We start from the raw sequence: 24,724 nt of genomic DNA on the forward strand, positions 1-24,724 counted from the left end.
AACTTCAGTTGCCCGTTTTCAGTTTTAACAATAGGCACTCGCTGTCATGAAATGTCTCAAGACTCCTTCCCAGCAGATGGTCTGTGCCGAGGTCTGGCCTGGGGCGAGCACAGATGTGTGGAGGGCCGTAACTGCTGTGATGGCTTGTTTGTTTTACCGCAGCTGTACCTGTATTACACGATAGTGCACGTTAACGACCGGCCTGTAGCGGGGTTTGGGGTTTTTGTTTTTTGGGGTTTTTTTATTAACCATAAGGCTTAGTAGTTGTGGTTTTAACACTATCCAGCTTGCTGGAATATCACACGCTGCTTCCTTTACAATAAATGCGACCACTATAATGCTTTAACATATGTCTTCAGTCTGCTCTCTGCGAAGTTGGCATTGAAGATGATTAGCATTAAAACCAGAGGAGAATGCAGGTGCCTGCATATGCACACCAGTATGATGATATTTAAAAATTTTTTTTTTTAAAAGTGTTGTAATATCAACTGACTGGCATTACCAGAACAAGTAGGGAGTAATTTAGCAGGTTTTCTAGCTGCTTAATATGTTAGTGTCTAATATATACTACTACTTCGTAAATACATTTATTTTCATTATATATTTAATATTAGCTCTTATTTATATTAACATACAGTAGGGGGTAACAGGGAGGGATAGCATAGCCTGGTCATTTCATCTGAAACTTGGGGCAGGAAGGCCAGAACATTTCAGAAGGGCCTCCTCAGACAGAGCAGCCAGTATTCAGACACGTCACAGCAAAGCTTTAGTCGGGCTTCAGGGGATGGGAGCCAAGCGGGAGCTGCCAAAAGCAGGAAAGATTGTCCCTGCCCTGTTTGTTTCAGCTGACACTAGAGAGAGTAAGATGGAAGCAAGGGACTAGGGATTGCGGGTTGCTTTGCTTTGTTTCGTTTCTTCTCCCCCCAGAGAGACAGACTGTCTGCTTCTCATCTGTTGGCATGAGAGGCAGAAGATAAACCTCAGCTATCAGCAATGGCTGTGCAAGACTGACTAGCAAGCTAACTTTTAACACTGGAACGTATGCAGGTATGTGCACACAGATGATTGTCTTTGAGGCTGAAACCAAATCTGGGTTTGGACCTGCACAGGATGTTTTGCATAGGTAGCTTTCTGCAAATACAGAAAACAACCATGCAGTGAAGTAACCAAATAATCAGATACATCACATATGCGTACACACAAAGCAGCAGCTATTAAAATCTGGCCATCTTTAAAGAGCCTTCCTGCACTACAAATGGTTCTGGTCCAAAGTCTGCTCCCATTAAAATGGTTGAGGCTGAATTACCCTATGGAAGTAGGCACACGAGAAGGGTGGTAGAAGACAAGACAGTTCTGACGCATGAGGACATCACAGCTTCCCCTCCTTTTTTGTAAGCCCTTCAGGGGATTTTGGTTCGTACACAAAGGTTGTATTCTCCCCTTTTTTACTGTCTAAGTATCACATAAACTTGGAAAGAGGCAAGTCAATAATTTCTTTGTACAGCCAGGCAGCATACAACAGGTCTGCTTTACATATTTTATTTGCCAAAATGACAAACTGAAATAGTAATTTTTCATGATAAAATGAGATTTTATTCTCCTTTAGTAAATGAAACTGTTCATACACAAGATTACTTTCCTAATGCCAGATAAGAAAAGTAATATTAACAGTTACACCGATTGTCATGCTTCAACTTGAATTTTAACAGAAACATCATTTAGGTTATTTTTCTCAGTACTAAAATCTCATCTACCCTTACTGTTTCACCAGGAAAATCAGAAATGTAATTAGTGACCGAAATACATTTTGATACTATGCTCAAGTTGTTTTAATTAAGTTTTATAATTTTTTTTATTCTTTAGATTTAAAAACAGTCTGCAAAAAGTGTAGGTACATGAACTGTCCTGTGCATTGGCACCGCAATTGTACTGAGGAGGTAACTTTAGCACCAGTTGGTCCAGCCTTTCCAGTGGTGGTAGACTCGACACACCTTCTGACCATGAGATCAGGGACTTCTGGCTCAGTTCTACCTTCCCACCCCCAGAAAGAAAGAAAACCTGTCTCTTTTACTCATCTTCCAGTTTTAAATAGGAAAATCCCAACTGTCTTATAATTAATTCATGTCTTTATACCACCAGGTAGCATTTTAAAAAACAACTCTCAAACATTCATCTTTTAAATAGCAGCTTCAAAATAAAAACTAGGGATAAAGCCTTGCGGGCCAATTTTGAGACCATAAACCAACTACAGGCAGATTATATTCCCCTCCCCGCAATGTAATTAATGAGCTAAGGAAGTTTACTGATGACTTAAAAAAGAACAACAACAACAAAAAAACCCAACCAAACAAAAAAGAAAACAAAGTACTTGTGTGAATGGAAACAGTGAAAGGATGGTGCTAAATGAGCTCTGCTGTATTCCACCAGCCAGCAAGGCTCCCTTCAATTAAAACATTTCCCTTCAGTAATGACTGACCTGCAAAGCACTTGCTATTCATGACCAATTATAAAAACCAATACAGAATGAAGGAAGATGTTTTGAGTTATTAAGCTGGCTTAACCATTTTGCAAATGTGAATTCAAAAAGTCTTTTATTTAAAAAATAGCTCTTCACAGATTCTTCTTGTGTCCTGTGGGGATGTGACACTGTGGCCTTGTGTTCTGGAGTCTGTGAAAATTTCATAGTCATTCCCTCCCTGAAAACAGACGAGGAAAACAGCAGAGGAAGATTTAATTTTATTTAACTTAACATATAGTCACAGTTTTGGGGTGGAAAAGGAACACATAAAGGAAATTATGGAAAAAAGGGACATAACACATTCATGTCTGAGATGCCTTCCAGAAAGCTAAAAATCTGCAAACCACCATTTTGAGATTTTGCATAATGTGTTCATAGCACACCTGTGTGAAACTTCTGCTGAACACCACAAACACTTGGGTGAGAACTTCCTGGCCTGCATGTTAGCACTGGTAATGAAAGAGTAGAACTCTCAGGATAAGTTTAGCCATGTTTTTAGTTTAGTATAGCAACACAGTATTGACTTTTAAAAATTGTTTACTTGTTAATACTAAGGTGTAAAGCTGGTTACAGAGCACTATACCAGCACATGGTATTTGTAACTTACTTGCATTATCCTCTTCCTTCCAGATTGGTTTTCTTTCCTTTTAGTTAAACCATTGTTAAGACTGTTGATCCTTTGCTATTGCAGTACTGTTTTGGCCTTGCTAGCTACTGCTCTGATGTGACATTTGTGACTGGTTTCTAATCACAGGAGAGCGATGAAAAAGATCCTTTCAACAGCTGGCTCGGGGAACAAAGGCGCTGCCACCTGCATGAGCAGAGACCCCTGAAAGCCACAGCTTTGTGCACTACAGGAAGCAGTATCTAATTTGTGTACGTTGTTTGCCACACGGCTTTCCAGTGAGTCCGCAGCAACTCCTGCTACTTCGAAACTCTGAAAATGCTGCACTGCCCATTACAGGGTTTAAAATCAACTGTCCATAAACTCTGTGCCAGAGGGACAGGTGATTACTTTTACTTTTGCAGCTGGTCCCAAGGGGGAAAAAAACCCTTTCATCTAAAGCTTGTCTTTTTCTTATAAAATTTGGCCTTTTTAAGTTTATAAAACTATAGTTATAAAACTGTAAGTTCTTATAAAACTAAGCCTTTTCTTACAAAACTTAGCCTGACACTGTCCCTTGGCCATGCTCAGACAGCCTTAGTTTCATCCAAGTCCTTGTGCTTGCCGTTGCCCTCGCTAGCTCGAGTCAGGTCTCTGCTCACTATCTTCAAAAGCCTCTGAATCGCCCTGCAGAGTTGTGTAGCTCTCTCCAATGACTAGGGACAGGGATTATATATAATTTCAGTTCCCCAATGTGGAGACAGACAGAGTGGTTAGCAAAGGAACACTATTAAATTCAATGGAAAAATAAATACGTTCAATAATCACCAGCCAACAAGAAGCATCTATCTACAATACCCAAACAGGATAATGAGTTCTATATAGCCATGTCATCTAGGTTTTTAACATAACTACAGAAGTTCAATTTAAAAGCATATTCCAGTATTAAGTCTGTCACCAACACTGCGTTCACTTCACGCAACAGAAGAAAAATCCCTGCTCACGGCTATCGCCCAGCGTTATGCTGACCAGTTATGCACAGCCAGTTAAACAAGGACGTGTGTTCACATTTATATTCTGACTTCAATTCTTGTCAGGCATAAGGCAATTGGTTAGAACCTACAGTGCTTGTGGTTTAAAACAGAAGCTCTGAAGTGTATACACAAAACAATATACTCACTGGCATAGTCTTGTCTCCAAAGAAATAAATAGTCTTGTATCCATCGTCGGCAATGATTCCTAAGCAGTACCTCTTATCCCAGCCATCTGGGAATACATCGAAGCTTATCTGGCCTCCTAGGACAGACATGAACCAAGCAAATCTTGTTGTATTATAAGAACACATTCCTGAGAGGAGAGTAAGTGAGGAAAAACTAAACTGGGTAAGATTTTTGGTAGAGGGAGCTTTGCAGAAGTCACAGAAATGTTATGAGACCCTGGAGTTAAGTCTTAGAAGTACAGAAAGTGTTTTATAGGGTATCAGTTATTACAGTTGCGATTTACAGATTATTATTTACCCATTAAACAAATATGAAAGTCTTAGCATGTTCCCAAACACTGACTGCTCTGAAACAAACTGAACCTTTTTTTAAAAATTACATGTAATCTTTTTATTTTTAGAAAGAAACTACATGAATGAATACAGCCATCGGTGTATCTACAGCCATAAAGTCTTATGCAAAAGACTTTCTAAAGCCTTCAGAGTAGAAAAAGGAGGAAATCAGGCTTTTTAGCACAGCCTAACAGGACAACAACTGTTCCACTTCCAAATCCTTGGACTTTACCAATACATAAAAGCATGACTCCCAGTCGAAGTGGGTGTCAAAAAGGTACTTACAACGTGCTTTAGGAGAGCTATATTGGCAGTTCATTGCTGCCTTAGTGTTTCAATACCACAGTTCTAACAGCAACCATACTTTTTTGTAATTCTGAAAAATAATAATGTGGTAATATATTGGGGGAGAGGGAAAAAAAGGAAAAATGCATGGAAAATTAATTCCCCCCTTATTATCACTTTTCTCTTTAAGCTTGCACTTGCTTTTAGATTTTCTTTCCTCTCCTTCCTCCCACACAATGCAGCTACAGAACTGAAGAACCAAGGGCTACTGGAACAGTACTGATGAAGTATTTCTGATCAAAATTGATTTGCAGAAACAACCCTGACTAATCAGAAGCATGTAATATGTTTCAAAATGAGCAGAATCAGTCACACAACTGACATTAAAAGACAATGAACTGATGACAAGCAATGAAGTTCTCTTTGTTGATGGATTTCAATTAAAATGTACCAAGTGAAAGCCCAAGAGGAAAACGAGGCTTAGTCGTGCATGCAATGCCTGCATCCACCCCCAGAGAGATAACTGTCACACAAATGAGACAGGATATGTCGTATCCATAAGAGGATATGATTTAAGTGAAATTCAAATTAAATGATGTTTTAAATTAAATTCTTTTAAATGTGATACCTATAGAAAATGTTAGGCCTTTCCCTGCAAATTCTCTTCGTAAATCAGCTACAAATTTCTCTCTTATATGTTCCTTCTGTTTGAAAACAAAACAAAACCAAACATCAGTTACATACTGTGTTAATTCATCAATAAAAAGATAACCCCAAAAACCACGCCCAAAACATCCAAAGGTCTGAGTACCGGGACTAGTGTGATATACCTATATTTTTTTATTGCTGAAAGCATGCTGAGAATATTTCCACTTTAATCTGTTACCAACTTGTAAAAAATGAGAGCAAAACTTCACATACATGCTGTGATACTTGCTTTTCTATCTGACCATCTTAGAATACTGAGGAAGTATGCTTCAACTCCCCGTAAAATTCAGGTTTACAAATGGGGAGACTGAGGCACAGGAAGAGTCTCAAAACCGGTACTAATCTTCTGATGCCATACACTCCACAACGGGTGGAGCATTTTCAGAACGCCTTGGGCTTAGATATCTTTCGGCATCCACTAACTGAGTCACGGGCAAAGACTGCTTTTGAGGAAATAGATTTCAGTTTTTGTATCCAGTCAGAAACAGTTGTTATGGTGTAGCAGGGAACAGAACTCTGATATCATGGCTTAGATTCATTTCAGCTGTGTACAAAGGAAAATAAATGGTGGATAGTTTGACCTCAGCTTTTAAATTCTGCTTTAAAAGGCTTTAAAGAGTTGACGAGAAAAGTAGTAGTTCTATTGATTTGAATGGATATAGGCTGGTATACTAAGGAGCACTCCAGATAAGTATGGTTTTATCTACAAGAGGGTTTTTCAGGAACCCTGTGTGTAGAGGTAGGACGTTTGGTACTCTGGATACAGGGTTAAAAGAAACATGAACCAAACCCACCCCTTCTGCAAGTAATCATTGTTAATGACTGCAACAAAAAACCTATTGTATATTTCCTGAAGTCTGAACTTAGAAGTTAGTTAAACCACATGGAACAGATTAGAATGAAAAAAATTGCACACAGTATAAAAGCTTTTTGAAAATCATAACCTGGCCATAACTGCCTCTTCCAGAAGACTTGGATATTTTTCAAGAGTTGTAACTCACTTTATCAAGTTCATAGAACTCAACTCGTTCTTCCTGGCTGCAGCTTCTTCCAATGGGGGACACATTTAACATCCCGTTTCGGAACTCAATAAAAGTGCCCCTGAAAAAGAATTGATTAATGAGACAGAAAATAGATGAAGAATTGCTCAAAATACTGAATATCACAAAGAACTTTCATTTAATTCTGAAGACAACGGGAATCAGGTGTCTCCTTCAGCGTCTCATTGTATGCATAAAAAACAATGTGTAGGAACCAATACCTCTGGCATCGACGAGTCTTTTGGACTTTTATTTGAATCTGGCAACCTCCACATCATCCTTACTGACTTTTAAAAGTGTGATTTGGTTTTAAACGTATGACTGGAGCATCCTGTCAACCCAATTCTCAGACCCTGACAGGCCAGTCTGTCAGCTTTGGGGTGAAGCGACAAAATTTAGAGCAGCCTTGGCAGTGTTTCTAGCTAGCCTCACATACGGTATGTATTAATGCCTTGAGCAGCCACACCCTCGTGTCACACAGAACTGATCTCACTGCATGCTTCTAATCTCTGGAAAACATTATGCTGCTGAATTCCAAACACATCAAGGAAATACTCCTGCTTCCAAATTGAACTTCCTTCCCTCTTAAATAAAAATGCTCAATCAGTATTTCAAATCCTGTGCTCCAGTTGGGAGCTTGTCTTTGTATGCACGGATTGAGCTCTGTTTCACACATACAGTGTTCCTAAAACACAAATGGCTCATTTTTTGCTGAGCAGCCTGCTTTACACATTGATGCTGAACACTACCATGGAGAATATGGTGACGCTGAGATGCGCATATGCACGTACCTTTTCTTTGGCAGTTTAATCTTCGCAATATAACTCAGGCAGTAGTTGATTAGATCTTGAAGTATGTCCTCGCCCAGGTGACCCTGAATGTTCTAACAAAATAAATACCATTCAACCAAGGGTCCAGAATTTGAGATTCTAAAAACAAGTCACATGGAAAACACAGACATTGGGTAATCAGGCATGGTTAATCTCAGAAAGAAACATGCCTTCAGTAACTAGCTCTCAGTTGATGCACACACAGTACTAAGGGCTCTCATTTTTCTTTTTATTTACTTTGGTTTTTTTAAACCACAACACCAAACTCTCATTTAATATGGTCCCTACTAGTACTTGCCTTAGGAGGAAACAGTGTGGGCAAAGACAACAGACAAAATGTTGCAGTTAATGTCTACTGTAGCCAAGCGTGAAGAAATGGAGATTGTTACTGCAGTAAACTGGAAACCACTGCTCAAGCCAGCAATTTCAGCCAGGATCTCTTTTAAATTTTTAATCTCCTTTACTTATGTTGAACCAATTAAGGCGATTAGGGTATCTAGAATCAGATGTACGTTTATATTAATTTAGAGTATTTACCTTCTGGCTTATGCAACATATCAGAAAGGGCACTCTGAATTAACACTACAAAGCAGCTACAAGAGATCTACAAGAAACTTTCTGAACCCTAAGGCCCAGCAGATATCAGCTATGAAACGCCATATTCCATAGGACCTCCAGGAGCAGAGGGCTTGGCCACATTTCCTATGGATAAGCTGAGGGAAAGGCTCTTCCAGGATTTTCACTGTTCTTATTCGATCAGACACTCCAGACTCCAATAGCTTGTGGTTTTGAGAACACCCTAAAGTATAAAGCTTAAGGTGCAGATTGTCATTACATGAATCAGAGCGCCAAATGAATGATCTGTTATAGCAGTAACACATGAAAATAGCAGCAATTTTGGCCTTAGTTAGAAGGGTGATTAGAGAGGACTGCACTGTAGCAACAAAGCAACATCGTGTTTGGAAAATTCCTCTTTCATGTTACTGGAAATTTCACACTTACCTGCTTGCTCAAGAATTTCCCATCTTTGTATGCTACAAGACCATTTTCTGGAAAAACGTAGTCAAATTTTTCAACCACTGCAACCAAAAAAGAGATAGCAACTTATGATTTCCCCGTACGTTTAATGGAGAATTGTCTTACATGTTAAATAGGTTAAAATACAGCAAACATTAGATCATAAAGCATGAAAGGCTCAGCAGCATAACATCGAGCACAAGATCAAAGCCACTCTCATTTCTCACCAAGACAAACACACACCTCAAATCACATGAAGTCTTCCAGTTACCTGTAGTTTTGCTTCCAGGCCCTTCCTCTCCTGCAAGTAAGCCTCTGCATTAAATGTAAGGAAGTGACTGAACACCTCAAATAGTCAAAAACCTGGCACGCAGCCTGGCTAGAGAGCACATCGAATACTAGCATTTTAGGTTTGTTTTTCTCAATGTTACTCATCTACAGTAGACGTCCAAGAGTTGTGAGAATCTTACTACGACGCAAGATGACATGGCTTACTGGAGACCACTTGTCAGCCAAACAAATTCTGAGTTATTTGGGCATTATGGAAGGCTATCAGAGGCATCAATTAAGTGAAGACCATTAAGGATGGTCCTTCATACAGAAAAGGAAATGCCTCCCAAAGGGCTAAAGCAAGAGTCCATCTCTGCATCGTAACCCCGGTTAGCAAAATCAGATCCTTCCGGGATGAGCTAGACACCTGAGCAGCCTGCGCACAGACATGCTGGGTACAGGATTCCATTTAAAAAAGACAACGTGAAAATGCCCTCCTAAGGTACTGTCACAAAGTCAGGATTTCACTATTAGTAACTTTCCCTTAATAAGACACCGAGATAGCGGTGAACTGCAAACGCAGGCTGCAGTTTCTGAATGCCTGTAAACAGCTTTTCATAGATCGAACGCAACGCAACAAAAATGGGAAAAAAGTTTAAAGCAAGGAAGGGGGAGAATGAAAAGGTTTAACCTACGTTTAACCATCACCACTTCCTTGTGAGCAATTCAGTGCACGGGATTGCATCAGCCGCGATCCTTACCGTCATCGCCAAGCTGCTCCTTAATCTTTTCAAAGTCTGAACCGCCCACGACTCCGACTTTCACCTTCTGACGCAACTTCTGCAGAAACGCGGCCATCTCTGCTGTGATTTTCTAGGTTCCAAAATAAAATTATTAGGTCTGTCAGTATTCTTATCATGAGACCAGCGTCTCTATTTCGCAGTAATTATTGAAACCAGCAGCACCGTGCAGAGCTTTAAGAAAAAGGGAGGATTTTTTTTTGTTTTTTGCCTTAAACGGCAAAGTAAGTTTGCGCACCGAGCATGGCGGAAACGGACGCAGCGCCCGGCGTGCTTACACGCTCTGTTCCCTGAGGGCTCCCGGCCCTCAGACAAAGCCTCTGCCCGCTCACAGGACAAAGGAGCGCCAAAGCCCGGGCCGGCAGCCCCAGCCGCCCCTGCGGGCTGGGCGCCCCGAGCCGTGCTCAGCACCTCAGACGGCCCCGCGCCAGGGCACGGCGCCCAGGGAGGGCGAGGGCGAGGCCGGGCGAAGCCGGGCGAAGCCGGGCGGGAGGGAGGGAGGGAGAAGCCCGCCCGCGGCCGCGGGACTCGCCTGGCGCGGGGCGGTGAGGGTGCCGTCCACGTCGAAGAGGCAGAGCGCGGCGGGCTGCGGCGCCGCCATGGCGCCCGGCCGGGGCGGCGGAACCGGGGCCGCGCGCTGCCGCCGCGGGGGACGCCGGGAAGCGGGGGGCGCCGCCCCTCCCGCCGTGCCGCGCGGCCGCTGGGCGTTGCGGCGCGGCGCGCGCTCGGACGGCGGAGCCATGGCGGCGGTGAGCGGGGCGGGCCGCGGGCTGGGGGCTCTGCCGCCGCGGGGGCGGGGGGTGGTTTCTCCCTCCGCTCCCCTTCCCGGGGCCGGGCGCGGGGAGAGCGGTGCCGCCCGTGAGGCGCCGGCAGCACGCCTGGGCCGCGAGCGGCTGCGGCCGCCTCGGGGGGGGGAGCGGGGGGCGGCCGCGCGCGGCGCCTGACGGCCGAGTAGCGGGCGGGCTGCGGGGCAGGCCGGTCCCCGCCGGAGCGCCGTGCTGGCGGCGGCCGGCGCTGGCGGAGGGGGACCGGGCACGGAGCAGGCGCCGCCGCGAGCGCCGCAGGCCGGGCGGGCGCCGGGGGCAGCGGCGTCGTGGCTGGGCGCGGTAATCAATCATCTGCCCGCGGTAATCTGCCCGCGACGTCTGCCGCCGGGCTCCGCCGGGCTCCCCCGGAGGGAGGCCCCGCCGGAGCAGGGGTGGCGTCCCTTGGCCCGAGTCCGTGGCCGTTGCTGTCCGCTTAATTGCGCGTCCTTGTCCGGGCGGGAAGGCCAGCGCCTTACAGCGTGAGGGCAGCACAGGCGTTCCCGTTCTTCCCCTTATCTTCTGTTCTGCGCGGTCCCGATGTCTAGTCCCTCTTTCAGTGCTACTCATGCTCTCCGCCCCTTTATGCTACTTGGTCCTCTTTTTTCTGTTTCCCTAAAGTTGTTATGTAAGTGGTTATTTAACACTTCGCTATTTCCCTGGCTAGCAGCCCCGGGTTCTCTTACCCTCTTTGCTCGGAAGCAACCCGTAGTGCTGCTGTTTTCACTTTGATGTTGCTCAAAAAAAGAGGGAGGCAGGGGATGCCGTAAGGTTACGTTCAGTAAGCTGACTTTGGTATCAGCGATGTTACCAAAAGTATTTTCCCTCCTCATCTGCAGGGAGGGGTGCAAGCACAAATACCAGTTTCCTAAAGTGACACTGGTTTTGAGTATAAGGGTAGAGTGAGCCGGGGCGGGGAGGCTTATGCTGTCTTCAGGTGCCTAAGGAACAGATGCTGAGCTAAATGTGATTCGGTTATGAAGGAGACTCAACTGATGACCTGTGGGAATATTGCCTTGTAGGCTAAGCTCTGCAGAATTAGGACTAACGTCTGCGTGGCACCACCTTTTGGGAGACGTCTACAAAATGAGTTCTGGACAAGGTCATGGAAGAAGGAAGATGCTCGCCCACCCTGGTTTTTTGGTACATGGGTGTGTTTGCAGTCACGAAACTGGCGAGTTAATGGTGTTAATAATTATCTTGGGAGACAGCAAGTGCCATCCGTGTGTCTGTGCCGTTCAGCCCCTGCTGCTGTGGTCCGACAGAAGGCTGCGGATGAGAAAACAGAAGAGTTCAAACTGGTCTACAGGTTTCCCGGGATTAAGTACTGCAGGGTACTGTCCAGGCTGAAGCTGTTACAGACTGCCACCACCGTGGTCATGCTGCCTCCCATCTGCTACCTCTATCTGCAAGACCAGGTTTCTCAGAATGTCCTCTTGTATACAACTGGCGTTGCACTCTTTGCTGGTGCAATGTTGTATGGTATGAGCTACTTTTTCAGACGAATTATTGGATTAATCTACTTAAATGAAACCAGCCATACTGTCAAAGTGGCCCACTTGACGTTCTGGGGGAGACGGAATGACATTTACTGTCCCTTAGAGACAGTGATGACTTTGGGTGAAGTGGGAGATAGCAAGGGGGAGCTACTTCTCCAGTTCAAACGGTATAATAGTACAGATATTTTATATTTTACGATTAAGTTTGGCCAGATTGTAGACAGACAGAAGTTTACTCAAATATTTGGAAAACTTGAGTGATACAGCAGCTAATTTCCAGTGATTTTCTTTGTTGCATGTTCATTGTACTTATTCTTCTGTGAAGTTTAATTAATTTACCAAACTGACATACTTCTGTCATTTTCCTATGCACAGCCTGTTGGTAGTGCACTCAGTGTAGAAAGTAGAAGTGGTGAAGAACAATCCACTGGATTCAATGTCTTGGCAGCTCGTTTAAGGTGTGAGCAGCATCTGTTCTGTGTTGGGTGCAGTGATGTGCACGGTGCGCTGTCACAGCAGTTCTAAGTCTAAACTGTCCTACTTGGAATGTGCAGTAGGACGCTGAATTACTGATGCCGACCCTGACTGTTTCAGCTGGCCTTGGAGATAGTTTTTAAACAGGAAAAACTCTTGGAGAGAAATGCAGTAACTCTGCTGGAACATCCTCACTTTAAATTCATGGTTTCTCTTACTGAATTTTAGGTTGACTGGGAAGCCTCTTGAAATTAAAACTTGACTCATACATACATATGATAAAGAATGCTGGATGTCAGCAAGATACATGCTTATGCATTAATGAAAGGGAGGTAACTGGAAAGAGCGGTATATAATGCTGTGTAAGGTGCGTGGGGTCTCTTGGCAAGGCCTCCCAGGATGTGAACATAACTGGGCAAAACAAGGGTGCGTGTTGCAAGACACATTGACAGTTCAGCTGTAAGGGTAGGTTAAAGGCTAGGACAGCATTTTAGGAGCCTCTCATAGACATTGCTTTCCCATTGGAATAAAGGAAGAACATACCTAAACTATGATACTGTGAATTACAGGGACAGTCTGTGATCCTTTGTTCAGTTTGGATCCTAGTAATTATCTGAAAATTTGAAACTACTTGTCCTTCTTTGCATATGGTCATGTTTCTTTTGTATGTACAAATGACATTTAATCAATGCTGTAATACCTGAGTTGCAAAAACTTCAGTAAATGTTACCAAAATTATCTTAGACTATGTGAATTAAGCAGTCTTCTGTGAAGATTACCATTTAGGCTGGGAAGCAAGTCATCTGTATCCCTTGATGCGTTTACTGGTTTGGGCATATTATAACATCAAAAGCTCTGTTGCCAAGTACCCTTCCCACTCCCTACTCCCCCAGTCTGGGTTTACCTAAACTGAAAAGAAAAAAGGTAAGAAAGACACCTAAAAGCTGTGTTGAATTAAGGCTGAAAATATGCGTACTTTGTATTCCGTTGGACTTGCAGGGTTGATCACCTAAGCAGCTGTGTCTGTGAAGGACGGTGGTCGTCTTCTGTGGTGTTAGTATGATTCCTCCTTTTCCAAACCCAAAACCTCAGGAGAAATGAGGAGCAGGATTTAAACCTGAGAGACTCAAACCTGATCACTTGTAATGTGTAAAACTTTTTTTGAATTGTCAGAAGGAAGTTAACTCCTTACACTGCTCTTCTGGCTGTTACTGCATGTGAAACAATGGAAAATAAACTGACCCTCTGCAACAGAGAAATGTGGAGCGTTCTTTTCCCTGTTTCTTCCTCACGCGTATTGAAACCTCTGTTGAACCATCTGATCAGCACATGCAGGTAAGTAAAATTGCCATGTTGAACTTTTCCTAATGGAGGCTCCATTATTTTAAATTCTGGCTGATACTGCGTGGTACAGCAGTATCAGAAGGAAGAGAGAAATGTTCCTTGGCTTAAACACTGTGGCAGCAAAACAGAGTGGACTGTATGCATACAGCATGTTTTTTGGAGGCTTATCTTCTTAAGAATATATTTCGTATGCACTGATGATTCAGTTTAGGTATGTACTAGGTGTAAAAGAAAAAGCCCTGGAGAAGTTCAATTATAAATATTTTATTTAAGAATACTGATTACACATGAGATGTCATTTTTTATGAATCTGTGTACAGTTACTAGTTACACCATGAAGTGTAGTTAAGTATTTGTTTAAACATTTATTTGGCACTGTCCACAGTATGCTGTAAACAATATTAACTTTATACGCTTCAGCTGCAGTGCTTTCTATGTATTCTCTAACATGATTTCATCAACATGTTGTACGCAATTATACAGTTACTGAGTGTCAGTAAAAATTATAAAAACACCTAGAGTATTCATAATAAAAGTGAAGATGTGGTAAGACTTCAAATTACTGGACTTTTGCTTCTGTAAAAGTACAAGACTTGCTAGAGACATTTACTAAAACTACTGCACTGATATGTTGAACAAACTAATTCCCAAAGTGCTGTCAAATACAGTTCTCTGTTTGACTTTCCTCTTGCTGATAATACGCTTACGAGGACAGCGATGACAGTGAGGTTTTGTTGAACACCAGTTCACCCGTCCTTCCCCCTGATTCTACAACCTCTGTTCAAAAACCTGTTCCAGTTCTGACCAGCTGGTACCACAATTCTGGTTTCTGCAGAGAGGTTTACAGAAATCCCATTATTTTTAAGCTAGCAGAAGTGAGTGTACTGGAGTTTCACAATACCAGCACTCAAAAAAAAAAAAGGGGGGAAAAAACCATGATTAACACTTCTCAAAGCAGGTAAGAAGCCTTTCACATTGTGGTAGCTGTATTAAACCTGTAAATCTTTTAACTGCTCTGTCTCTTATTATGTACTTAAAAAACTGTGGTCAGATCCTAATAGGGCAACTGTAAAGTCCACTGTGGTCCCTGGTTTTTGGTGCACAACAGAAAGTTAAACTTAGTGAGCAAAATCCAGATGCTTGCTAGCCAAGAAAAAGAAAAAAAAAGGCACCAGACCTAGTTCAAGTCAGCCTTAAGCAAAAACAGCAGAGAGCACATAGTAAAGAGACATCCAGAACAGTTCTCTGAAGAGAAACAAATTAATGAACTGCTGACGCTTTTTGATCCTGTGGCTTTCTAGAAGATCTCTGAAGTATCAATGACTTAGAATTAACGATTAGAACAAAAATAGAATTACTTTGCATTATAGATGTGCAATTAGGACAACGCCTTCGCTGTTGTGGCTCTGATGTCAGGTAATGGCTAAGGTCAAGCAATTCTGCTGTAGTTTTACAAAATACCTCAAGTATTCATGTAGAACTTGTAATAGATAGATACATTAATGGCTATTGTGTGTTATGGGCAAACGGTAAAATAATGTCAAATCATTCTAGATTGCTGACAGAGGTGTAAATGATGTGCTTCACATGATTCTCTAAGCTTTGTCAAGTTACATACGTCAGGGTATACATAGTTTTCTCTGTACAAGTCTGATTGATTGTAAGAGAAGTCAAAAGTTTTAAAATCCAGGATGAGGGAAGAAATGTACTTCAGCTCCACTCAGAGTGCTGCACATGTGGCTGAGTGCATCAGTGCCTCTGAAGCAGTGTGTGTAGGCTGGGCATAGGGTAGCTGATGGCATCCTGATCCAGCTGGTGTGGCAAATGTCTGTATTCAGGGGAATAAAGCTGAAAATTATCCTGTAAGACACTGTACTTGGCAGTGGTGGAAAGCAGAGCTTTCCTTGAAACACCTATTGTATTCCAGCTACCATTAGAGAATGGCACTTTCTGTACGGCAGGCATGTGGCTTTAAGTGTTATGCCATACTTGTTGCTGCTTCTGGATGCAAGAGTAAATCTGGGATTACCTGCGAAAACGGACTGTACCAGGTCATATTTAGACCACCAAATAGTCAGGGCCATGAATGTAGAGAGGACTCTGCAATTAATATGACCCAAGCCAGAAGATGGAGGGCCACAGCTTCCACAAATGCACAGTGTGGGACAGCTGCACGTACCTGCTGGTGACCAGTTACCAATGCTCTGCCTGGGTCGAGTTTGCATGGAGCAGCTTGCCTTGGGCAGGATTACAGACAGAACACAAACCTTAGTTTATGACTTTACACTTAATCTTGTAAGTAGAGAAGACATGAATTAATGCAAACTAATTTCATAATCAGCTGTTCAGTGCGGGGGAACTGCTTTTTACTTGAAGTTTGCTAAGATGTCACTGAAAATGTTCAGAAAGAGGTGCGCATGATGATCCTTGAAGATCAGTGTTGGACGAAAACGAATCGATCTGTCGCCACAGCCTCCCAGCACAACACCTAAAATGAGAATAGAATAGGTCCTCTAGTCATTTCCATCTTTGCCAAATATCCAGAAAATGCAGGTCTCCGAAGGAGGTTCACCTCACTGTGGAGGGCCAACAGAAACTCCCCAAATCACTGCTAACAATGATACAGCACGTAGTCAGTGCTGCGAAGGGGCCTCAAGCTTCACAGCAACTCAGAACAACACTGGGGGTGCCTACAGCTGTTCTGTAAAACACAGAATGTTGGGACTAATCCCAACATCCATGTAAAGACTCCATCCTGCGCAGAGCTCAAACAGCATCTGAGACTTCAAAGCTGTAATACTCTACTGGTTAAGCACCTCAATGCCAAAACAAAACACAGTAAGTTTCTCTGCAATTTTTTTTTAAACTACTTCATTTTTAATTACAAAAAGTTAAAAAATCTCAGTGCTGGCAAACTTTTCCTGCAGTACTTTAAATGCATGGTATTTTTTTTACCCCACAATCAATTAATTCTTCGAAATGTTTGTGGGCAATGAAAATCCATACCACTGAGCTGAGCTTACCTTGCCTCTAAGCATAGCCTTGGTTTAGCATGAAACAAACTGCTTGCCTTCTCTCCCTGCTGGCTTAGTTTCCAAGAACAAAAAACATGAATGTCTTTTACACTCTAACGTTTTGGTTTCACGGTAGCTTAGATGCATCATGCCTGCTTCTTTCAAGAGATGAGAGCAAAAACTGACAGCAGCAAACCCAGGCCCCGCACACAGTTGAACTCAGAGAATGTTAGGCTTCAGATCACAAGGTTCCCCTCCTGATACTTGGGTTTGTCTACAGCTGGGTGAGAGTTCTGTAGTAAAATAGGGATGTAGTTGTAGATCTGTGCCCATTTTAGGCAACTTACTATATTTCATAACTAGGTATTCCATAAAATTCATAGTTTTTCTCCTTGTGTTTTCCTGAGTGACAGTACATTAACTTTCTTCTAATTCTCCTGATCTGTTTCTAGAAGCAAGCCATGCCTAGGTGCACCTAAGGTCACTGCAGAGGAATATGAAAGTGATGTCACAAAAACTCATGCCCTACATAATCTCTTCCAGTAACGTTAGACCTATAGAGAAAGGTAAACATACACACCATGCAACAGACTGGTCTGATGTCTCTGGAAATACAAGTATTTCCAGAAAAGTCTAAATACAGCTTTGTTCATAATTTCACTTCTGTCCTCTGATATTGTAGTACACACACACCATAGGAAAAAGGAAAATTTAAAGCATTACATGTGCTACTGTTTGTCATTTGAAGCCAATCTACACACAAACTTTCTTACCTTTGTTTCTGGCTATTGTAATTAACTTGTTTCTAGTTGCATCATTTGGAGTGTCAAACGAACAGAATGTTCCTCTTCCTCTCACTCTGCTGATAAGATGGGGGTAACGAGCCTGCAAAGAGAGGTGAGGAAGTCTGCATGGCAGCTGCTGCAACAGAGGGCACCTGGCAGCATGCTCTGCTCTGCCAGGCATCCTGCCACATGGAAACCCTGCTGCCTCCCTCCTCCCGTCTGGTGGAGCGGAGATATTCCAGAGCCTGGATTTCTCACATCACCCCTTTCTGACAACGGTCTGAATAGCCGTAGACTGCAGAGCCCAACTGCAGGCAGGTTCTCTCCTCCCAGAGCGGACAAACATCTGAGCAGGAAGGGAGAATGAATTTGCACCCCTGAGCTGGGTCAAGTAAAATCTTACTTGGAGCCTCCTGAAGCGAGTGTAAAGCCCCTTGCATCTCAAATGCACTCCAGGAAAACCTGAGCATAAATCATCTGCAATGGGGCTAGAAACCAGTTCATTCTTATGCTGCACTAAGATGCTTGCTAGTATTATCTGCTTCACTTACTATGAGTTACAATCCTCATCTTCTATAAGAGTTACCTTTTTTGGATAGTATGAGTTGTATTCTGGCCCTCCAAAATAAGAAGACACTAATTTTTTTTTGTGTTCTCCTGCCTGCTATGCCTTGAAGCTGTGGGGAGAGCAGAGACAGTATTTGGGCTTACCCTGCACTACCAGTGCACAAAGTGCCTTTTGAGAGGTGAGCATCTGCAAGGCTGCCCTTAAATGCCTGGCTGATTTGCCTTCTCAGGTAGCTGAAGCTGTGAATGAACTTCTCTTAGTCAAGGGAGGGAAAGCTACAATTTTCTTGTTTCAACAGCCCGAGGGAATTGTAACAAAATATGAAGGCACTTTCCCTTAAAAAGAACTTTTGGGACAATGAAATGCTAGCTGCTTGTGATAACAGAGGGTTCTAGCAAAATAATTTAACTAGCTGCAGTTGATACTTTCAGATATTTGGGGGTCACCCTTTACTTTGGATTAAGCTATATAAAACCAGCATCCTTAAGTCACTAAAAGAAAGTTTACTTCAGTTCAAAATGGGACACAGTTATTCAGGCTTGCGCTGAACTACCTAAACCAGCAAGTTATGATTATGGTCTAGTCCCCAGCCAGAGTTGCTCAGTCCATGTGTTTAAACTGGATTAGGTCAGATCCTACCTGACCAGCAAATTTCTCCTTCTTATCTATAATCCTTCCAGATGGTTACCTGTAAATCCAGCAGCCCGGTCAGTAGCGCTTTCCCAGCGTGGGTTGCATTGTTTAGAAGGTCTTCTCTTTTAATAACCTTAATGACTTCAGCAAGCATAAGGTTCTTGGATGGATCTCCAAGCCAGGTATTAAAAATCCGATAGGGCTTGGGAAGGGGTGGAGAGAGAGTTGTGGAACATGTTAGCAGGCAAATCAGTATAATAAAGAAAAGCAAGCCATCAAACTGGTAATGCAAACATCTGGTGTATGAAAAAGCATGCACTAATCTCACCAATCCCCTTTTTTTTGTTGTAAGAGCAAAATAGAGCTGCCCTGCCAAGCAGAAACAAAGGGCAACTACTTTATGCTACAAATTTAGTGCATTCTGTCTTGCTGCTCTGACATCCCATTGAAACATGGCTATAGATGATGCCAATTTCCGTGTCATCTGTATGGGTTTTACATTCAAGTTTTATGTTCTCCCCCACCTTTTTTTTTTTTTTTTTTCATTTATTACATCTAAAGTGTCATTAATGCGAAGAAGAAATCTTGCTGACAGAGTCTGTAATGCTGACATACAAGCTCTGAAGACACCAAGTTGCCCTACGGAAAAAGGTGTCAGTTTGTGGTTGGATTTTGTACTGAAGGTTAGTTCATTCGGCTAAACCCAGTTCTCCACTCCCTCCCACCACCTTTATGACCTTTGTGACTGACAGCAACTGGAATAAAAGTGAAAAAGTGACAACAGCTTTTGCGTAGGCACAAAGCAACTATCTGTGAAACAGCAGCTCCATCTAGCTGAACCTGCATTACTGACGGAAAGCTTGTCTCTTCCATGGACATTACAGTTCCTCATGAACGGGCCACCAACTAGCACAGAGTTCAAGTTTCATTGAAAATCTTACAGCATTTGGCCTGAACTCTTCTTTGTGGAAAAATCCTCCTGTCATCATCTTCTTACTGAATGTTACCACATCAGCTGGGTCATCCAGGCCCCAGTGTTCGTGTGCCCAGAATTTTCCTGTGCAGCCACCTCCTGTCTGCACCTCATCCACCAAGAATGCACAACCATGCTGCGAAGGTAGATGTAAAGAGCAGGGAATGTGAGTCCGCATTTCCAAAACAAAAATACCTCCCTTAGCGAACAGATAAATACAAGCCAATTACATGCAACATCCCCCCTACCAATGCCACTCACCGTGCATTAGATTTCACAATTAAAAATTCAGCCGTTTTTGCAGAAAGGCACTAGAAACATATTTTCTACCTAAATTCACAAACAACCTACATGTTTTTATATAGTCTTGAACATTTCTAGAGGATACCGGAAAACATCTGGGAGGAGTCTGGGTGGCATTTTCAAAGCCTCTGAGGGAAGTAGAACGTCACTTCTAGGAGTGGTGTTTGTTTTAAACAAGAAGTCTCTGCCTCCAATCTGAGTCAGGCAATTGTGGCACAAAGGCAATACCAGCAGCATGATCTGTTCAGTCTAGGGGCCTAAAATGACCCTGGAAGAGCTGCTTGTCAGATGAGTCTGCTGAAAGAGCTACTCATTTTAGCTGGCAGCAAGTTTTTTTAGGCGAAGGACTATTTTGTTGAAACTTTGGGACAGGGAGATCAAGCTATATCATGATATTGTAATTAAAAACAATTGGTAAGTACTTTTGGCAGCATCTCGTTTTGGAGAAGGCAAACCTTTTAATTTCACCTTATTTACTATATCACCCTTGCATGAGCAGCTGTTAACAATGGGAAAAGCTGCTTTTTCTCATGGCAGAACAGAATTTTCCAAATGTCACCTACACTCTTCTCTGTAAGCACACAAATGTTTTGAGGGTGAAAAAAGCATGGAGTAGGTCTTATTGAGGGTCATCAATTCCAAACAGGTAACTTCACATTCCAAGTATAAAGACGTATGTCCTTTTCATTGTTTTAACTGGAACATCAGCACTTACGGTTGGACTCGATTTGTGTTTCAGCTTTTTTTTGCAATTAAAAACAAGTATGTCAACAAGAAATTACCCTTTTCCAAACCTGCCTCTTCTGAAATTGTTTGAACCCCCTCAACAAATGGGCATTGCCATTTAAAGAACACTACTGCGAAATCCATAGTTAATGAATCAAAGCAATTTCTCTCTCACTTAGACATTGGAAGAAAATTTATTGGACTGAGGAAACCACTAGGTGTGCATCAAACGGACAAGAAAATACCGTGCTGACAAGGGGTTGCTTGTATCTGAATACATGTACAGAACTACCCCAACTGCTACTAAGGAGACCCGTGAAGCTCTCAAAGTGCCTGGGGCAGGGGGGAAGGCCTCTGGAGACACCAACAAGTATTTGCATGCTCAGCTACCACTGAGTGAACCGTGAAGTATTTGATTACCTTTCTGGCAATATCTCGTAGCTTTCTGAAGAAGTCATCTGAAGCATGATTGTCCCCACCCTCTGACTGTATTGGTTCTACAATGATTCCAGCCACAATCTTCTTCTTTTTCCTGTACTTCACAATCAGGTCTTCCACCTGTAAATCAAACATTTATGGTACATTCTCCTTTCAGGACATTCACACATTTCCTCCCAGAAAGATTAAATCTCAGCAACAGAACTTCAATGTTTCATAGACATTCCTGGCTATAAAGGTGTCAGTGTACGGAATTAACAAGTAGTTCCTCCAGGATTTAATACTGCCCTCTTGTTCCTGAATAATGCTTAAGTTTAAATCATATCCTAAACACACTGTAACTAGTTGCACATTTATCTACAATGGTGTGAAAGCTCTAGAAAATTTCAGCTGAAACTCCAGTGGAAACCACTGTAGCTTGCTATGCCATTGTCATTCCACCTAAGCAATACAGAAGAAACCAGATTTTGTGTCAGAAAACAAAACTCAGCTAACGTATTAAAGAAGGTAATCTGGTAAATTTGCTTTTTCTAGTCACCCTGTTCAGATACTTCAAAATTAATCAGAGGAAACAGTGCAGAAATCCTGCTGCTGCTAAGGGGCTTACAGAGAAGTTTTAATTAACCTCGTAGTGCTAGTTGCTGCGATTAGTAGTGTCATTTGTACTTGAAATACCACTTACAGCTTTCAGGGCCCACAACCTCCGTAGGCTGTAGAAAGCACTGGTTTCCAAGGGCTGCCAGTAAGCCAATTTGCAGACTTTCAAAGAAAGCGTTCAGCTTTTCATTTTGTTTTTTTAAAATAACAGCTTCAAGCCTGTGGATTGATTTTTTGCACCACAATTCTGCTCCCCCCCCCAAGCTATTGTGGAGCACGCACCGGGAGGCAATTTGCTATGCTTTCCGTTTTCTCTGATGTTAGGCAGGTTTGCATAAGAAGTCTCTTCCATCCAGCTCTGCACAGCCATCCGGAGTGCTGCTGTGCTCCCTTCTGCACCACAGCCCCTCCTCTGTAGTCGGTTTCGATGCCCCAGGTTGTGCCCTGTTCCGGTTCCAGCCACGGGCACACTATGCCTTGCTCCTCACCACCGGCTCTCAAGAGTGAGCCCGAGCAAGTGACAGATCCTGGATCCCAGTAAGCCCAACAGGGAATCCCATGGTTCTGGTACCTGGAGATGGTTTGCCTCCCCTGGGCTCTGTTCTGCCCACCCTTCCTTTCTCCTGGGCTAGGGAAGGCACAGGGTCCCTGCCCGCTCCCTGCAGCCACAGGCAGGGTCAGAGCTTTATGCCAGAAGGCTACCACAGAAAAGCTGAAAAACCTGAAATATTGTTACAGGTTCTCTTTGCAGAGGATTATACACGCTGTGCTCTCTCTCAGTCCGTGTCCCTTTGCAAGATCTGGCTGACAAGTTCACCGATATAACGCACTTCTGCATGTGAAATTTCACTTTGGTATGATTCATGTAGACCTCTAACTTACAGTAAGCTGGCTGTTCTTCTGAAAGGCAGGGACAAACTTCTGACCGTAAACAACAGTGAATGCTGATTTAATCACATGCTGTTCCAATCCCTGAAAACATTCTTTTCGTGAAAAGCAGCTAACACTATTCCATTATTTCAAAACAAAAACAACAGAAAGCTGCCAGTGAATTTTTTACCTCCTCTAAACAACGGGCTTCTTCCTGTTGATTCTCTTTCACAAAGTCTTCCAGAGGATACTTTAGCCTTGGAAATGGAGCAATAGGCCAGTCCAGCGATGGAATGTCCAATTTGTGAATTGCTTTAGAGTGAGTTGTAGCTAAGCAACCTAAACCCAGAAAAGCAAAAATTAAAATAATACCTGTCTAGGAACAATACAGGAAAAAAGCTACCAAGAGGTGAAAAATTGCCTGACAGCAGGACTGCAGAATTCTCTTGACTGCTCTATGTTTTTACTTTATTTTCTGAAATACTGGGTAATTGGATTTAGTCAAGCTGAAGTGGATTGCTCTAGCTTTTAAGCATCAGTTTCCACCTGCGCTGTTCCAGAAGAACAGGAGAACCTCTCTCAGTCTGAACAGGTTGCTCAGATGAGATGGGTTTCACCTCTCCAAAGACAACTGCTCGCAAAGCTCAGAGTTACAGCACTCTTGGGTAACGTGTTTAGAACAGGGATTGAGTTGATATAAAATGGTAAAAATGAGTGACATCTCGTTTGTATATTGTGGTAGTTTTACCCCAGGAGTTAGATTTTTACTAATATAGACAGGAAACCTTGGATTCAGAATGAAAATAAGAGACCTTCTGAAAATAAGTTTTCAAAAACCGTAAAATTAATCCCCACTGTCACTCAAATACTCTGTTTCAGTACTGGTGGGGCTTCCAAGACAAACCTTCAATAAACCTACAGCTTCTCCACTGGTACTATTTGTCTAAGGAAAAAAACACTTTTCAGAAACTACAGTGAGATGACAGCTTACTGCAGTGGCTGAGAGGAGGGAAAGGGAAGGGAGAAGGGAGAAGGGAAGGGAGAAGGGAGAAGGGAGAAGGGAGAAGGGAGAAGGGAAGGGAGAAGGGAAGGGAAGGGAAGGGAAGGGAAGGGAAGGGAAGGGAAGGGAAGGGAAGGGAAGGGAAGGGAAGGGAAGGGAAGGGAAGGGAAGGGAAGGGAAGGGAAGGGAAGGGAAGGGAGAAGGGAAGGGAGAAGGGAAGGGAGAAGGGAAGGGAGAAGGGAGAAGGGAAGGGAGAAGGGAAGGGAGAAGGGAAGGGAGAAGGGAAGGGAGAAGGGAAGGGAGAAGGGAAGGGAGAAGGGAAGGGAAGGGAGAAGGGAAGGGAAGGGAAGGGAGAAGGGAAGGGAGAAGGGAAGGGAAGGGAGAAGGGAAGGGAAGGGAGAAGGGAAGGGAAGGGAGAAGGGAAGGGAAGGGAGAAGGGAAGGAAAGGGAGGTGTTGCCGGCAGTGCTTTGCTTACCCAGGGTCCTTCCGTGGAAGCCGCCCATGAAGGAGAGCATGGCGTAGTCGGGGCAGCCGGGGGGCTGCAAGCAGAGCAGACAGGCGGGCAGTCAGCCCGGGGTGCTGTGGGCCGTGGCCCTGCCGCCCGCGCGGCTGCGGGTGCCCGACGCAGACCCGCGGCCAGAGCCCCGCGGGGTGGCTGGATCCAAGCTGCTACCTCTCACAGCACGCTGACCGGTTCCCTCTTCAACCATCAGGCGCCGCAAATTGTTATATTTACCCATTTAAACAAATACGTTTGTCGTCCCCTAAAAACTGCCTGACCTCCTGAAATAGGTCTTTAACACTAATGAATACCTGGCAATTTATGCAGTGTCATACCATCCCTTGACACATGAGCTCACACAAAGCCTGAACATGGAGTACACTCAGCCCCTTTTCGTACAAACTAGGAGCACGTGTGTACGGGGCGGCCGTGCCCAGGTGCGCACCGGGGGCTCTGCGAGGAGCGGCCGGGGCTGCCCCGTGCCCGACGCCCTGTGCATTCCTGATGACTCGCTGTACCAAGAATGAGAAGGAACCACGACAAAAGACATGCAAACCGTATACTATCTGG

At 43.5% G+C, this 24,724-nt stretch overlaps 3 protein-coding genes across 11 annotated transcripts in view; 1 reads left to right on the forward strand and 2 right to left on the reverse strand.

The window, feature by feature from the left end:
• Positions 1-10,314, reverse strand: PMM2 (phosphomannomutase 2). Of its 3 annotated transcripts, none has more exons than XM_072878258.1 (9): positions 10,157-10,314; positions 9,586-9,697; positions 8,826-8,855; positions 8,540-8,616; positions 7,499-7,590; positions 6,669-6,768; positions 5,588-5,663; positions 4,303-4,418; positions 1-168 (listed from the first exon to the last, which is right to left on the reverse strand). In XM_072878258.1, exons 1-9 carry the CDS (start codon positions 10,223-10,225, stop codon positions 154-156), a joined length of 687 nt encoding a protein of 228 aa, XP_072734359.1. In that variant the 5' UTR covers positions 10,226-10,314; the 3' UTR covers positions 1-153. The 3 variants fall into 3 exon arrangements, with proteins under 3 accessions (XP_072734359.1, XP_072734356.1, XP_072734357.1); XM_072878255.1 differs by lacking the exon at positions 1-168 and adding an exon at positions 1,526-2,696; XM_072878256.1 differs by lacking the exons at positions 1-168; positions 8,826-8,855 and adding an exon at positions 1,530-2,696.
• TMEM186 (transmembrane protein 186) overlaps positions 10,209-24,724 on the forward strand; it is an 18,528-nt gene continuing 4,012 nt past the window's right edge. For 2 of the 5 annotated variants that reach the window (XR_012044969.1, XR_012044968.1), the window contains exons 1-2: positions 10,209-10,373; positions 11,450-13,735. Coding sequence is in view for 1 of the 5 variants with exons in the window: in XM_072878254.1 (XP_072734355.1) it covers positions 10,224-10,373; positions 11,450-12,187 (888 nt within the window). In the remaining 4 variants the exon portion in view is untranslated. Of the gene's footprint in view, positions 10,374-11,449; positions 14,041-17,210; positions 17,230-19,305; positions 23,509-24,724 lie in introns of those variants that run through there. The other 3 variants (XR_012044967.1, XR_012044970.1, XM_072878254.1) reach the window with 3 other exon arrangements.
• The window catches only part of ABAT (4-aminobutyrate aminotransferase), a 61,832-nt gene continuing 51,185 nt past the window's right edge, over positions 14,078-24,724 (reverse strand). For all 3 annotated transcript variants that reach the window (XM_072878251.1, XM_072878252.1, XM_072878253.1), the window contains 7 exons: positions 24,128-24,191; positions 22,842-22,990; positions 21,167-21,304; positions 19,686-19,853; positions 18,800-18,946; positions 17,532-17,643; positions 14,078-16,232 (listed from right to left, as the gene is read on the reverse strand). In XM_072878251.1, the coding sequence (XP_072734352.1) occupies positions 16,111-16,232; positions 17,532-17,643; positions 18,800-18,946; positions 19,686-19,853; positions 21,167-21,304; positions 22,842-22,990; positions 24,128-24,191 (900 nt within the window). In that variant the 3' untranslated portion in view covers positions 14,078-16,110. The remainder of the gene's footprint in view (positions 16,233-17,531; positions 17,644-18,799; positions 18,947-19,685; positions 19,854-21,166; positions 21,305-22,841; positions 22,991-24,127; positions 24,192-24,724) is intronic.

Source organism: Ciconia boyciana, chromosome 13 (assembly GCF_034638445.1).
Source record: "Ciconia boyciana chromosome 13, ASM3463844v1, whole genome shotgun sequence".
Taxonomy (NCBI): Eukaryota; Metazoa; Chordata; class Aves; order Ciconiiformes; family Ciconiidae; genus Ciconia; species Ciconia boyciana.

Excerpts from the sequence above, each read along its gene's own strand:
- PMM2 (XM_072878255.1), bottom strand. The coding sequence starts at position 10,225 with ATGGCGGCGCCGCAGCCCGCCGCGCTCTGCCTCTTCGACGTGGACGGC. Across the intron at positions 6,769-7,498 it reads ATTAAACTGCCAAAGAAAAG|GGGCACTTTTATTGAGTTCC; the intron begins GTACGTGCATAT and ends ATTCTTTTTCAG. Across the intron at positions 4,419-5,587 it reads AGGCCTAACATTTTCTATAG|GAGGCCAGATAAGCTTCGAT; the intron begins GTATCACATTTA and ends TGTCTGTCCTAG.